Genomic DNA, 16298 nt, shown 5'->3' with positions numbered 1-16298 from the left:
TGTACAAACACATATGTACATTCACGCTTTTATTAGACAGTCATAAAAGTACACACACCAAATAGATCATAAAGTAAATTATTCCTAATAAAGCTATGCAATAATTTACTGTAAATTATTCATTTTACTTGCCAGTGACACTAAAGATGAAGGGAGTGAGTGCATTTTAATGGATGTCATCTTAGAGTTCAGTTATTTATGGCATGCAGTCAGAAGCAGTGACGAGAACAAAATAAAGCCAGACGGGCTGGTAAGTGGACCTACATTGAGCACTGTGCCGGTGGTGGTGCTGCCATTCTGTCTGTGCCAATCCGCTGAAACACGCTTTAAGAGCTTTTTCCTGGAGCATGCAAGAAGACGGGCTTGCAGTGTAGAAATCCAGCATTTGCCCAGAGCTGACTGCTAGAACATCCATACAGTCAAACATGATTCCCCCCCTATACAGAATGCCTGTAAAAGTGCTTTTCCTTTAGGTGCAGAGTAAAATGGCATCTAAAAGTACACCCAACTTCCATCAAACTCTGCCCCTTTTTTTTGGCACGTAGGCTGTTGGTCTATTTCCCAGACCAGAATCATGAATTATGACAGACAACACAGCTAAAAGCCTGTAATTGATCCAAATGATCATTTACTATTTTCCAAGCTTCACAACCATTCCAGCAAAGCCGGAGAGGGGGGACGGAGAAATCCAATCTGTCAGCTGCAGGCAAAATGTCTCTAAATTCCTGATGCTGCTCGCAGCCTCCTGTAGCAGTTAATAAGCTGCAACCAGCTCTTCAGAGGCGACTGAGCTGAAAGTCTGCAAAAATAACAACATTTATTTCATCTAGCACTCAGGTCCCCCCTTCTGATGCGAATAGATCCTTCTGCTTTTGAACAGCTCACTTCCTACTACTTGTGTCACACAAAATGAAAGATTGCATTGCCTAATATATGCCAGTGAACTCTCCATGAACCCTTCCTAGGCTGCTAACCTTCAAATGACCCAAACCAGTCTGACATCACCAACTCCCAGGATTCTCACACAGCTTAAAGACTAGCAGAAACCCTGCACAGGCAGCAGACACAGGCAGAGCTGAGCAGGGATGCAGGCTGCGCTCGGCTGCTAATGCCTGTACGTACACTATGTGCTACAGGGAAGATAACAGTGCACGCAGCCTCCATGTCTCAATTTGGACCCGTTAAGATTTTTTTGACTTTTGTTTTAATTGCATGCTTGGATCAAAATGTATTACAATTTTTTTTTTTTCCCCCCTTCGGAAAACTAAACATCGCTTCTGGTTTTTACATTTTTTTCTTCCGCCCAAGATTACCGTTTGTGATTTTCAAAGAGACATTTTCAGGCACATCAGATTATGAAATGATTTATTTTTATTTAATGATCACAGACATTTACACCCTTAATGAACTACAGTTATTTTTTTAACACCGTAGCATCCAGCGTGTTACAATGTTTGCAGATAACCATTAATCCCCAGCCATGTCCTGATAAAGGGGCAGCCTGGGGTGAAAAGTCACATATGCCAAATGTAATCAGTGCTCGGTGCTTTTTCTTTATTAGAACAATAAGATGACGGACATAAAGGGCACGCTAGCAGCAGCAGGTTTGGTGTTCATATCACATAACAGTACGCCTATCGGCTGAGTCTTGTGTTCCTGTATCCCTAATCACCCCCCTCCCCCTGCAGCCTCCTCAGCACAAGAGGCCACTGTTGAGGCTTCGGTGAAAGCTGTTTTTTCCTTTCGCTGCTTCAACATAAGAAGGATGTAGTGCTTCCCACTTCAGAGACCCATTTACCAATCCTTAGCTTAGTAAGTGACTGGTGCTAGACCCATCTACTCATCTATAAACATCCCTCAGGCTCAGGATTACTCTTTCTATGCTTATAGGCACAGTGTGTCATTATTACTGTATATATTTATTTACATTACAGTGATAACATTTATTTAGCACTCTACAGTATGTAGAAAACAGCTAATATTGTCACCTTCCACTCTTTAATTAGCGACTTCGGCTTTAGCAAAAAAAAAAAAAATCAAACATTACATTATTTTATTCCACCATCAAATTGCCTAGTGTTAAGTAGCACTACACTTGGGCCTTTGGGAAGTGCAACAAATGCAACTTCAAAGAGGTGTATCTGAGCTATAGGCTAGTCTAACTACAACACACCAGCAGGGGGCATGCTACACTATGTTTGTGCGCCCCAATCCGTCTCTCTAGACTTAGAAGGCCGTAATTTACTGTGCGTATGAAGCCAACAGAGCAGATTTTAGTGATCTGCATCTGGACTTAACCACAAGTCATTGTCTATAAGTACTATATAGAAAGATAATTACACGGCATGCGTGAGGTTGGCTAAATGCACCTACAGTGCCCCCACTACTGTAGATTAAGTAAGGTAAACAACCTTAAACCATAAGAAAATAAAAAGAATCATAAGAAAATAACAAACAGAAAGTGAATACAAAACATAATACAAAACAAAAAGCAGAAAAAAAAACACAAAACAAATTTCAATGTGTTTAAGTAAAAGAAAATACATACAGTATGATCAGCATATGGGAATAATCATTTAGCCACCATGATAAGCAATGATTTCTGTTTTCTGTCAAGAACACTGATCAGTGACAGAGATGTCCCACAGGAGTCTTATTACCAAGTCTATAATGTCTGCAATTATACTAACACTGCCTCTGAGAAACGTGCAAACAGAAGTGGAGCGGAAGTGCAAATTGGCTGAAGCACAGCACAAAACTCCCTTTAGTGGCACCGTGCTCCTATAATTCTACAAGAACATTAGTAAGTGTGCACCTAGTTTTCTGGAAGAGTGTAGAATGAGATTTCAGTTCGGAGTTGGGGGTCTCATGCTATAATGGTAATGGAAAATATTTTGCAGTGTCCAATTGCATTCCAGCAGGGAAGTGCATTTCTAAATTTACATTCCCCCCCCCAAAAAAAGTTAATGTCTATATATAGATTGTTTAAATGGTCAACACTTTTAACTTTTAAAATAATAATTTAAAACATAATGAAATGCAACAGATGCAACAATATAGTAACCTTTATGTTACTTATGTAGTTATATTATATCTGTAAGGTCTGTGTAATGTTTTACTGAGCTTATTATAAACTAACATATATGCTGGCATCAAATTGCAATAATGCTGTAATATAATAGCTTTAATCACAATGAACCTCAAAAGAGACAATGGTGTGGTTTAGACACTGTTGGCCAGAAAGTGGAATTTTAATGGGAATGTTTAGATTTTTATCAGTGAGACTTTGTTGACATCTGTGACATCACTGACAGCACCAGTAACAAAACAACACTCCAAATTAGGGCTAATAGTTGGAGCGTAATTTGTAGGCCTTTTGTACAAACATTTTGGATGTAACTTATAATCACAGAAACAGTCTTATACAGTAATAAAGATAGACTTGTTTTACTTGGTGCAAAATTCCCTGCTCCTAAACCTCCCAGTGAGTGTACTATTGCAGTTACCTGCTCTGATATATGGTATGTGAGAAGAATGTTTGCAAACAATAACCAGTTCATTAATGTAGCCCAGCTTGCAGCAATATTAAATGAAATGGATAGTTTATGAACAGAGCTAAAAAAATGAAAGCGCAAACCACATGTCAAAACACATTAAAATGTGATGTATCTATTAATGTGTTTACATGGGTGACATTCCATGAACTCACATTTGTTATGTGCTAGATATATTGTCATTCATTTCCAAACCCACGTTTATGCTATTTATAGCAATTCATGTGCATGGGATATACAGTATGCAAAAATTCCATTTCAATTAAGGGGCTACTCAAATGAGTGACTCCATAAATTAAAAACACATTTGGGCAGCTCAACCTGGGCTTGTAGCCACAGAGCAGGGGGCAAACAGCTAAAAGCTAGACAGCTTGAGCTGGTTCCCACTCTAAAGAGGATAAGCAGTGGGGTCAACCTGTCATAGCGCAACCATACCATACTGGTCCGTGTAGTGCTGGAGATACTTTAACACTTTCAGCATGTCCTGAAAAGCATCCCTAGGCTATGCCTAGGCTATGGGTACCGATGTGACTAAAATATAATGAGTAATAGTTGGACACCTGGTGTGGCACCCAAGTATTATGGTAAGAGATCCATACGACTTCACTCCATTAATACTAAACATTGTAAAATGTAAAGCAAAACACATATAAATATTTAAAGGAATGACTAATCCCCCACCGCCAACACGTCTGATATTATGACATTGCATCACTAAGCAAGCACTGGTCGAGCTGCAGAGGAACAGGAAGGTGGATGCTGGGCACGTCCTTCAGGCACCACGCAAGATGTGGCCAGGTGCTGTCGGGTAGCAATCTTTCTGCCCCTTGGCTTTGAGTCCTGGACAGAGGCACCAGTTGCACACCCCTTGTTACATCCCTGTTTGATAGGTCTAATAAGGATGTAAACCAAAAGCCATGGTTGTCCCAATTGCAAGATCTTAAAGTTAAACATGGTCATGGACAGGATCTGAGTAGATGGTCGACTCTCCAAGGAGTCCAAAAAATAAAATCCCAAAACTTGGTAGTCTACCAAATTTAACGGGTGAGTATGCAGGTATGTAGGTTATACCTTCATTTAGGCCATTACAGTACAGAGTCAAAATAAAGGCACTGTCTTGCTTTCACTGCATTCGTTTTTTAATATTCTTGCATCATTTTTTATACTTTTTTTATTATTAGGTTTTTGAAGTGTCGTAATTGCTGCTCTCCTTCCTCTGTGCTAGCAAGTAAAGGAAAATTCCATTCTGTGATGCCTTACTCACTGGCAGTAAACACACAATAAAAACCTAAACACACTGGTGTATACTTTATTATAATGCAATATTTATATATTGCATCAGTTTAAACAACTTGATAAATACTGTAGGTAAAAAAAAATATATTCTCTACAGTAATAAAAGATGGAAAAAAAACCCCATCAAATTGTTCAGCTAACATAATTTCAACCCGTTTACACCATAACCTTTAGGTCATGGTGATACTGGGTTAACATGTATCTGTATTATGTAGTGAAAATATGATTATTGTTAACATTAATTTATATATTGCCAGTATACAATGCAGCACTTACTGTTGGGAACAAATACAGCAATAAAACAAGACTGTGTATTAACAAATAGACAAACAGTTAAGAAGGCTCACACGCTGACAGATGCATACAAACACCAATAGTCTATTAAATAAGTAAACATAGTAAAATAGCAGCAATAGATCCTGTCAAATGCTTAAAACCACAAATAATTAAATAAATATTACTCTTTTTTTTCCAATTGGAGAGTACTAATTTTCTAGAAACTGCATTTGTAATTATGTATGACGAAACTCTGCGGCCTTCTAATGTTGCCAATTTGACTAGTACTTCATACCAGAAATGACATCACAGGAAATGTCATCTCAAAGATCATGCTGGACACTACGCTTGACAGTACTAAAAAGGGAAAAGTTTGATATTCACAAATATTTTCATTTTCTTTATTACCTGGTTGAACTAAAAAAAAAAAAAGCATAATTTTTAGAAAAATTCAAACAGCAGCTACGGAGAACTTCTGAACATGTAGAAACTGAAGTTAAGTAGGCTGTAAATGTTTAATATTACCCAAAATCATGAATTAAAGATGTTCCTTAGATTAAGACAGTGGCATATTTATAATGGGCCTCTGGGACCGGTGAGGGCCAACAGTGCACACCCTTCACCCATATATTATACTCAACTCACCGCATCGGCAGCAGTATTGCACAAATCACCGGGAACATGATGCTGCAACTATTTTCCCTGAGATTTGTGCATGAGCAGTAGAAAAATCATTGGGAACTGTCCTGTCCTTTGTTAAAAAAAAAAATCAACCAAAGATATCCCATGGTTAAAAAGTCAACATTCAAAATGTATAGTAGTATGAGCAGATATAGGGGCACACAATTGTAAGATAATGTATAAAATGACACGTAATAAACACGTACTAGTAAATTTCTAAATACAGGTATTCACCAGGCGCTAATCCCCTGAACCTTAATAGTACTGATTCCTCCTGGCCCCTGATTTCTCCTACACCAGATCAGACCTAGTCACTTCCTGAAGTTGGAAAAAACAATGCATCTGGTGGAGGAGAAAATGGCCAGGAGGAATCTGTACTATTAAGGTTCCAGGGATTGACAGTCTGGTGAATACCTATATTTGGACTTAGATGTACGCGTTTACTTCTATTAAAGTTGTGTTTTTATACATTTACCATTGTGCGACCCCTTATCTACTCATACTCCTAGAGAGAGAATCTGACGCCTAATGGGAAAAGGCATGTTTAAAAGGGGATTTTCCACCTTACTACTGTAACCCCACCTGGGGAAGAGAAGAGGATATTTAAAAACTTTGGTCAAATTGTGCTGGACATTTATGAACATTCATACACACATATGAATTATGCAGATTAAGACAATGTTTAATTACGACATAGGACTATGGAATAAATATATATAAATAATTCTATATTTTGTTTATGTTTGGAAGTCTCATTTAAATATCATTGCTTCATGTCTAGAGAATCTACTTATGCCCCATGATTAGGAAATTAGTGTTTCCCATTAATATACCACAACTATACTCCATGATTATATCAACATTGTGCCTCATGGATATACCAATATTGGACACGAAGATTATAGTAGCACTGTGCACCAGAATTATCCCAACAATTTGTCCAATGCTTAGCATTGTGCCCTCCATAAAACAGTCAATGAACTCTATGGGCGGAATTCAATTATTTCTAGCCGCTATCGCGCCCGACGGAGCTATTCTATTCTTGCTCCTGTCGGGCGCGATCAGCAGCCAGCGCTATATTTCAGCTCGCACCCCCTGGGGGATGAGAGCTGAAATGTGCGAAAAGTGATATGTTTGGGCGCCCAAACATCACTTTTCGCGATCGCGCCCAGCACTTTGGTCGGGTTTAGCTGCTTTATGCGGCTAAACCTTACCTCTATGGGCGCGATCAGCGCGAACATCTTGGACAATTGTATAGCGGCCCGCGATCTCCTGTCACTTTAGACGGGAGATGCGGGCCGCGAATACAATTGAATTCCGCCCTATCTGTTTAATGGTCAAAACCACACAGTGCATCCACCAAGGTGATTAATAGAAAAATAAAACAATATAACCATAATTGTACTACCTAAGGATAGATGCTAACTAGGTCAGAAGCAGAATCTAGACCTTTACATAATGTTGTCTACAACAAATAATGCCACTTTCTTACTGTCACAAAGTAGAAACCAAGCCATTACAACAGGTTCATAAGTTCATGTAATCACTTTTTACAGAGAACAAAAAATAATCACATTCAGCACAGACTACATCCACTTGATTTCACTTTTCAGTTAAAGAAGAACACAAATTTCCTGCAAAAGATCCCTCACTGTCATCTTCCAACAATTGAACTCTATCTCAATTTCCCTTGGCTGATTCATCCAATAAGAAGTGGACAGAGTAGACTTCATTTGTATCGTAAACTGCGCTGTTAGATATAAAAATTCAAATATTCCTGCATCACTGCCAGATATAAAAAAATAGAAAAAAAAAAAATCTTGAACCATCAAATTGTTATAGATCAAACATTTACATAAAATATACTGCAAACTCCACTAGCAGAATGGCATGCTTAAATAAAGTTTGGAAGAATATGTTGCCTATATGTAATTATGACTAATAATGTTTTATTTATTTTAAGCATATTCATTGCCTATATTCAATACAATCTATATGTTTTTTGCAAAAGATACACATTTATGTATTGCACATGTGCACCACCACGCATGCATGCTTATAAACACCTTGTGAACACTTCTTACCCCAGCGGTGGGCGCCCGTCTAGACCCGCCCCCCTGACAAGGTAAACCTCCCCCCTCCACGCAGCTAGACCCGAGAGACAGGTAGCTGCCCGCAGCTCCGATGACGTCACCAGCCGGCCCACTCTGCCGCTTCATCACCACAGTCCGCCCAGGATAGATCCCCTTCTTGTCTGCCTGCTCTATGGCTGTCGGCTCTTGTACGGCTGCGCCCCCTCCTATCCTGTGCTGATCCCTGATCCACCAAGGGAGCACACAGGCTTTATGGGACAAAGGCTGTTCCTTGAATACATTAGGAGAAGGTAAGCAGGCTGGGGGAATATGTATGTATATATATATATATATATATACACACACGTGTGTGTACACATGTATATATACACACACATATACATGTGTGATAATATATATATATATATATATGTCTGTGTGTGTACACATGTGTATATAAACACACACACATATATGTGTGTTTTATATATATATATATATATATATGTATATATGCAAAATACAGATGAGAGGCGGCACTCACGGGTCTTGTAAAATAAGGATACGCAGACAACTGTGTCTCCCTTGTTCGACATTTCAGTCAAATAGACTTTTATCAAGAACATGTTCTTGATAAAAGTCTATTTGACTGAAACGTCGAACAAGAGTGACACAGTTGTCTGCGTATCCTTATTTTACAAGACCCGTGAGTGCCGCCTCTCATCTGTATTTTGCATGTGCTGTTCCTTAGGGAACTTGTGAAAGGCACCAGGGCCATCCTTGTATGCTATATGTGGAGTGCCAGCCAATATATTTGTTTATATATATATATATATATATATATATATATATATAAATGTATATAATCTGTACCTGGCTCTGGTGCCCTCCTCAGGGATCTGCGCTCCCCAACGTGTCCAAAAGCAAGAGGAGGCACTCAGAGACTGCAAAACAGTGAACCCGGTCTTGAGTGTTTAATGCATGATCACACATCAAACACCCAAGACCGGGCTCGCTGTTTTGCAGTCCCTGAGTGTGTGTGTGAGTATACACACACACCAACACACCCACCGATGACTGTCACTCCCCCAGTCACCTCCCAGGAACGCCTATCAGAGTTGCATGGATCGCCATGCAATTCTAATCTGTGTTCCCTGGTGGTAACCATTAGAACAAATGCGCAGTGCATGCGCAGACGCCCAGTGTTTTAAATGCGTCCACCTCTGAATCGGTATCTATCTATCTATCTGTCTGTCTGTCTGTCTATCTATCTATCCTTCCTGTCTGTGTCCCCTGACTACACTAGAGACTGCCTGGATGTACCTGTGCATTATGTTTTTTAAAAAAAATTATTTTTTTTGGAGGGACTGTTTCTGTATTTGACAGTGGCGGCTTTGGAACATTTAATACGGCACATCCACACTTCACTTTCGCCTGAGCGGCTAAAATGTGTGTGGGGAGGTGGGGCGGGGGGAAGAAAGCAGAAGTTTTGCCTAGGGTGCAGAGAAACTTGCACCGGCCCTGATTATTATATTGTGTACAAATATGGTAATGAGACTTTAGTAATTGGCACTAAAATGGTCAAACCACATATGTACACTATTGAGGGCGTAAGGAAACATACCTGTTATGCCTGACATACTGTATATTTGGTGCACATGCTACTGTTTTTCATCCTGAGTGCCCTTGCATTCATTCTTTATATCCATGGAAAGCAGAGTTTCAGAACAACCAGTAATCAATCAGACTAATGTCATGGAGTATTTCAGAAGATAAGGGTGCTAATCTTATTTGAGACTGTGCACTCCAGGTTGGGCAAGTGCACCTAGATTTCCACCAAGTTGCACATGTGAGGATGTTCCAAATAAACTGAGCACATTAGTGCAAAAAAGAAATTTCCTTTTGTGAAGTAAGATTAAGAAATAAATAAATAGAGGTGAAGAGGGGCACGGACATTCCCATGCCACACATGGTCTTTGATTTTGCACCAGTTTGGGGCTTTCAGTCTTCTGATCTTAATCTACACTTTAATTGGACCTGTTTAAAAGGTAATATTTACAATGTTTTTTCAATGTAAATTTATTATGTACTTAAAAATCAATAAAAACTTATTGGATTAAAAAGTACCGTCTATAGAAATGTTTCTGGGATCTCCATCCATTTGTTGCTCCCACTTAACTTCATAAGATTAGATTATACTGTGAGTTTTTAGTAAACAATTGACATCAAGCCATCAGTGGTAGAGGTATAATGACTCAATAGTAGAATGGTACACTACAGTATGTGCTGGGCCTGTGACAAGAGGCATAATAGTGACTGAACTGAAAGTATAGAAAGACTGATGATATGGCCCTTTGGATAAATCTCTGAGAAGGTTGGGAAAAAAGTCCAGTATGAGAAGATCAAAGACATGCTGGGGAGGTTTGAAAGGCAAAGCTCGGTGTTCCCCAGAGTTGCTGAGACAGTGGAGATCAGGATACATTGCTAAGTGTTGGTCTCTAAAATGTGTAATGAATACCTACTTCTTATGGTTCCCATCTTTGTGATTTTAACTCTGTATTTACAGTTTTAGAAGGCTGGCAGAACTTATTTCTCATGCCCTAGCATGCACAATCAGTACAATAGATTGTACTGCTAAAAGCTCAAAAAGCACAAAGCATCAATAGTGCACAGAAAATGTTAGATATCACTAAAGCATTCATCAGTTTCCATTTGTTGTACACTTTTTCCTAGATCATATTTGAGAGCGCAAATCTTGAATGTTCATTAGGACGTGTTAATACAAAATATGTCAAGAAAAAAGAACATCAGAATTGGAGGTCCTGGCTCATTTCATGGTAGCAATCTCATGGCCGTGGGGAAACACTAGCTGTATGTGTGACTGCACATGAGTGTGCAACAGCACAGGGGTGGGACTAGTGCACATCTGTATGCACTGGAATAACAAAACAGTTTTGAAAAGCCTCTTGCTAACTATCCAACATCTCGTACAGCCTGTTTGCAGAGTGAGTGATGGGAGGTCAGCGGTTGGGGGTGGTGACGGGGGAGTGGTTGGAGAAATGCAGGCGTGCCTGTCCATTTGAACGCCATTGCATGGGCGTGCATAAATTAGCTACTGCGACGGCATACGCAGCTTGAGTACTCACTGAGTACAACAAGGTTAGCAATTTCTGAGTAAGGTCAGGGCTGCTGTAATTCTGCGTGAGGGGCTGATGTTCCCGACGTATACGCAGGACAGAACGGTATTACGGATGTGAGATAGCGGTAGTGGATGTCTCTATGCTGGCTGTGTGACAGCTTTGCGATTGCATTCATTAGCATATTTTCACAGCAGATCTCCGTGTGTAATCGCAGCTATGATCGCAATAGCGTTCCGTAGTGAATCAGGCCCGCTGACTGTATTTTCTTTTACCAACCAGGTTAATGAAACTTAAGGATTTAGGACCTCATTCAGAGTCGGTCGAAGCGGCCGCACGGTCGTACGGATAAAAGGGGCCGGATATGCAAATGATTCCCTCGCAAGTTGTGTCCCTAAGTTCGGATCGGTAGTTGGCCGACCAAGGGGAGGAAGCGGTCGGAAGACAAAAAAATACGCCCCCTTCTCGTACGCATTGCACGTCATCTCCGGGCATATAAGGATTAATCGAGACCATCGGGAACCATCGGAACTGGTCGTAGAGTTTAAGGTTGACCATACCCTCTGCTAAGCTCTACGATCATGTCAGTGTAGAAACCTCCCAGGTCACATGTGCCATGACGCTACTTTGTTAATTATGCACTCCCATAATCCGTAAGCACTCCCATAAAACGCCGTTCGCATAATCAGGCACGCCTGCATTCGGATCTCCACTCCCCCGTTTTCAAGCACCTTCCCCTGTTACCACCCACAAACGCCTCCATCTGTCACTCAAACTACCGACCTGGCTGTGTTCAAGGAGAGTGAAATTTCTGATCGTAGCGGCTAGTTTGCGCACGCGCATTGTGAACTTTACGCATGCGCAGTATAGCGAACATCGGTGGCGTACGACCGTGCGGCCACAACGACCGACTCTGAATGAGGTCCTTAATCCTGAGTGCGAATTCCAAAATAACTATTAACCCTGGCTTAATTTAAGGTGTCTGCGGCCATATAGCCTGCTGTGTGCGACTGAGGCTCCCTGGATCCTCCTCTTTGTTGTCTTTCTCCCCGGACCTCATTCCTCAGTGGACCATGACATTATTGACAATTCCGGGTGAATGTGCAGAACTGAGGGCCTGATTAAGAGCCGGACGCTCTGACAGAGCGCTCGCTCTGAATCAGGGCCAGCCTTCTGTTTTTTTAGAGCGGCCTCCTGGCCACTCGCATAGCTGTGGGTGACCACCCAAATAGCCATATACCTGCACAGACAGGTGTACACACAAATAGCCACATACAGGCACAGACAGGTGCACACACAAATAGCCACATACCTGCACAGACAGGTGCACACACAAATAGCCACATACCGGCACAGACAGGTGCATACACAAATAGCCACATACCTGCACAGACAGGTGCACAGACAAATAGCCAATGACCTGCACAGACAGGTGCACACACAAATAGCCACATACCTGCACAGACAAGTGCACACACAAATAGCCACATACCGGCACAGACAGGTGCACACACAAATAGCCACATACCTGCACAGACAGGTGCACACACAAATAGCCACATACCTGCGCAGACAGGTGCACACACAAATAGCCACATACCTGCACAGACAGGTTCACACAAGTAACCACATGACCGCACAGACTGGTGCACACACAACTAACCACATGTCTGCACAGACAGGTGCACACACAAGCAACCACATGCCCGCACAGACAGGTGCACACACAAGTAACCACATGCTCGCACAGACTGGTGCACACACAAGTAACCACATGCTCGCAAAAACTAGTGCACACAAATGTAACTACATGTCTGCAGACAGCTGCACACACAAGTAACCACATGCCCGCACAGACAGGTGCACACACAAGTAACCATATGCCCGCACAGACAGGTGCACACACAAGTAACCACATGCCCGCACAGACAGGTGCACACACAAGTAACCACATGCCCGCACAGACAGGTGCACACACAAGTAAACACATGCCCGCACAGACAGGTGCACACACAAGAAACCACATGCCCGCACAGACAGGTGCACACACAAGTAACCACATGCCCGCACAGACAGGTGCACACACAAGTAACCACATGCCCGCACAGACAGGTGCACAGGCAAGCCCATAGACAGGGGCACAGGTATTCTCATGCCCACACTTGCACGAGCACACTGCACAAGTAAACACAACACACTACTACTGTACAGTGAGCTGATAAACCCAGAGCACCACAGCCACCTCCCCATTCTAGTGTAAGAATCAAGGTATAAGGGATGTGAATGGTGACAGTTCTTGCTCTTTATAATACAGGCAGGTTACTGTGTACATGAAATGACTACTCCAGGAGAACGGCACACGTTTAAGGAGTTGTCATGGCGCACACACGTGACCTCATTATATTGGCATACACACACCCATGTAATCCCAGCACACATGCACACACACACACGTAGTGTCAGCACAGACACGCAATATGCAGTCTGAGCACACACATGCAGTGTTATCACACATACATAGACACATATGCACTCAGCTCACATACATAGACACAAGCAGGCTCAGCACACACACACGCATGTAGTCTCAAGACACAACATGCAGTCTCAGCACACATACATAGGCACACATGTAGTCTCAGCACACATACATACATGTAGTCTCAGCACACATGAAGCCTCAGCACATGCACCCAAGACAGTAAAGAAGGAAGTTACTGTAGCAATGGGCCAGCAGCTTCATGAGAAGCTGTTCAAGGCGGTATGCAGTCGGGATGCCGATGGTCTAAAGGCCGACCGTCGGCACCCCGACCGTCTAATCTCGGCAAATGTCTAATGACTGCCGTCGAAATCCCGACGCTTGTCATTTTACCTATGCCGGGAGCCCGACGCCCGGCATCCCCATCGAAGGTAAGCCGGGAGCGGACAGCTGCGCGGGGGGGGAGGGTTAGATTAGGGGCTCCCGGGGGGGGACTTAGGGTCAGGCAGCCCCCCGGGAGGGTTAGGCTAGGGGAAGGGGGGGTTAAGGTTAGGCACCCCCCGGGGGGAGGTTAGGGTTAGGCACCCCCCGTGAGACTTAGGTTTAGGCTGCGGGGAAGGGGGTTAGGTTAAGGCACTTAGAGCGGGGTTAGGCACTTGGGGGGAGGTTAGGGTTAGGCACCCCAAAGGAGGGTTAGCAGTACTTACCTAAATTAGCAGATTTGAACCGCCGGCCACCCTTACTTGGTTTACAGCCCTGTAGCCTGACCAGGTCCGTAACTAGGATGGGGCAACATGTGCCACGGCACAGGGCACCACAGGGCAGGGGGCGCTGTTTGGACCTGTCAAAATTTTTGTCACACACAGCTATCTGCCCCACAATTTCTGATCGCATCATTGCACACAGCCACTGTTTCCCGACCCAGGTGTTACCAGCGCAGCTTGAGTACCCTTGTCACTGAGTTCAGCTGCCGACGCAGGGTACATACACATATCTCCCTGCCACTGATATTTGCTGCATATACACTACAAGTAGCACTCTTTCTATACCTTCAGTTGGTGATCTACACTGCTGGCTCAAGGCTAGTGCATGGCTGTTTTGACAAGCAAATCCTACTGCAGGTGCAACATCACCAGCGTTCTCCTAAATCTAGGGGAATATTTACTAAATTGCGGGTTTTTAGAAGTGGAGATGTTGCCCATAGCAACCAATCAGATTCTAGTTATTATCTTCGAAAAGGTGCTAGATAAGTTATACTGCATAAATATTGTGTATCTTCACTGCAGCCATTGGATTCACAATGTGTTTGGCAGTGACACCCGGATGACAGTGATACAAAAGGATTGGTACCTCTTCATCATTGTATGGGACAAATTAGATTTGTCACGGCCCTTACCGATGATACCACGTCCATCTTCGAGCATTCGTCTTATGTCCCTTTAAAAAAAAAAAAAAATGAGGGGGGGGTTTTTTTTTTTTGCACCAATGCTCTTTCTGGCCCAGGGCACCAAAAAGTCTAGTTACAACTGACTAGGGATGGCAATCGACCACAGACAAGTCAAAATAATTAATGGTTTATGGCCGATGTTGAATGTTTTTGACATCGATGTGGGAGAACCAGATGGTTTCCCTCCATCGATGTCAAAGCATAACCGAATGTTGTTGTTTTTTTTTTACCAAGTGCAGGGACACGGAGCATAGCTCCGCCCCCGACACCCTTGAAGCCCCGTCCCTATGTTCTGATTGGCAAGTCAGTCAAGACAGGGATGACCATCGGTTGGTGAAACCATCGATGGTCATCCAGTGAATAGTTTGTAACCATAGATGGTTACTTGCTATTTTACCATCGATGGTTACACCACCGATAGCCATCCCTAAGTCTAACTGCAGCTCTTTCTTTCAGAGCTGTTGGGTCTCTGGGTGCAGGGGATGGAGGAGGCCAGATGGGGGAGCCTGCTGCATAGCGAGAGAGAGAGAGAGAGAGAGAGAGAGAAGTACACCTGCCTAGGCTGCCCAAGTTTGTTGTATGCCGCTGGTCCCAGCTACAGCACCCGGCAACCCTTGCATTAACCAACATACGTTACGCAGGGGCTGCTGGACGACTGCAGTCCCTTCCACCTCTGTGACCGATGACTTCATATTTTAAATTCAGTTTGATTAAATCTGTTGCTTGCAGTAGCACTTGCAGCCGGCTATAGTAAACGGCAGTGGCGGTGACCTAGGCTAGGCCTTATCCTCCAGTAATAGTGGGTGTGGTTAGAATCAGCGCTGCCCACAGGGGATTCCCTGACTCCATGGTGGGCCAGTCCGAGCCTGACTTGGATTATGAGGGTTTGTAAATAATCCTTAAGCTGGGTACATCCTATACAATTGTCACACGACCACCCGAGGCGATAGGGGCGACAATTGTATGTGTGTATGCAGTGCCGATAAATGGCTTATAATGCTCCTGCAACGGTCGGGATCGAGAGGTCGCATCTTATGGGCTGTTTAATATTTGTTGCCAGACCTCCCGATCCTATAGAAGCCTGTGCACACTGAGCTATACCTGCACAGAGTGTACGAGCCTCACAGACAGTTGACAGGTCAAGCGGACACAGCACTCGGCTGATCAAGATCGTGTATCCAATCAGGAGAGTGATCAAATAGGTGGGTATTGTCAGGATCCTGACTATTTCTTTATTTGATTACTCCGCTGAGTCTCCTTCTGTTTGTGAACTCTGCATATTCCTCAGAACAGTGGGTGTAGTCCAAATGGTAGTGTCGGTCTTGAACTGCAGAGATTGAAGATACTATTGCTCTC

The 16298-nt window shown here is 42.9% G+C and overlaps 1 protein-coding gene across 4 annotated transcripts in view; it reads right to left on the bottom strand.

Moving 5' to 3' along the window:
• RARB (retinoic acid receptor beta) overlaps positions 1-16298 on the bottom strand; it is a 941440-nt gene that overhangs the window by 238259 nt on the left and 686883 nt on the right. The window contains exon 1 of one of the 4 annotated variants that reach the window (XM_088462738.1): positions 265-944. The exons of the other annotated variants lie outside the window; for them this stretch is intronic. Within the exon in view, the coding sequence (XP_088318864.1) occupies positions 265-427 (163 nt within the window). The 5' untranslated portion in view covers positions 428-944. Of the gene's footprint in view, positions 1-264; positions 945-16298 lie in introns of those variants that run through there. 4 annotated transcript variants of the gene reach the window in all.

Source organism: Taudactylus pleione, unplaced genomic scaffold (assembly GCF_031769625.1).
Source record: "Taudactylus pleione unplaced genomic scaffold, aTauple2 ptg000053l, whole genome shotgun sequence".
NCBI classification, from domain to species: Eukaryota; Metazoa; Chordata; class Amphibia; order Anura; family Myobatrachidae; genus Taudactylus; species Taudactylus pleione.
Note: the sequence above shows the minus strand (reverse complement) of the source record. Positions and strands in the feature narration are given on the sequence as shown.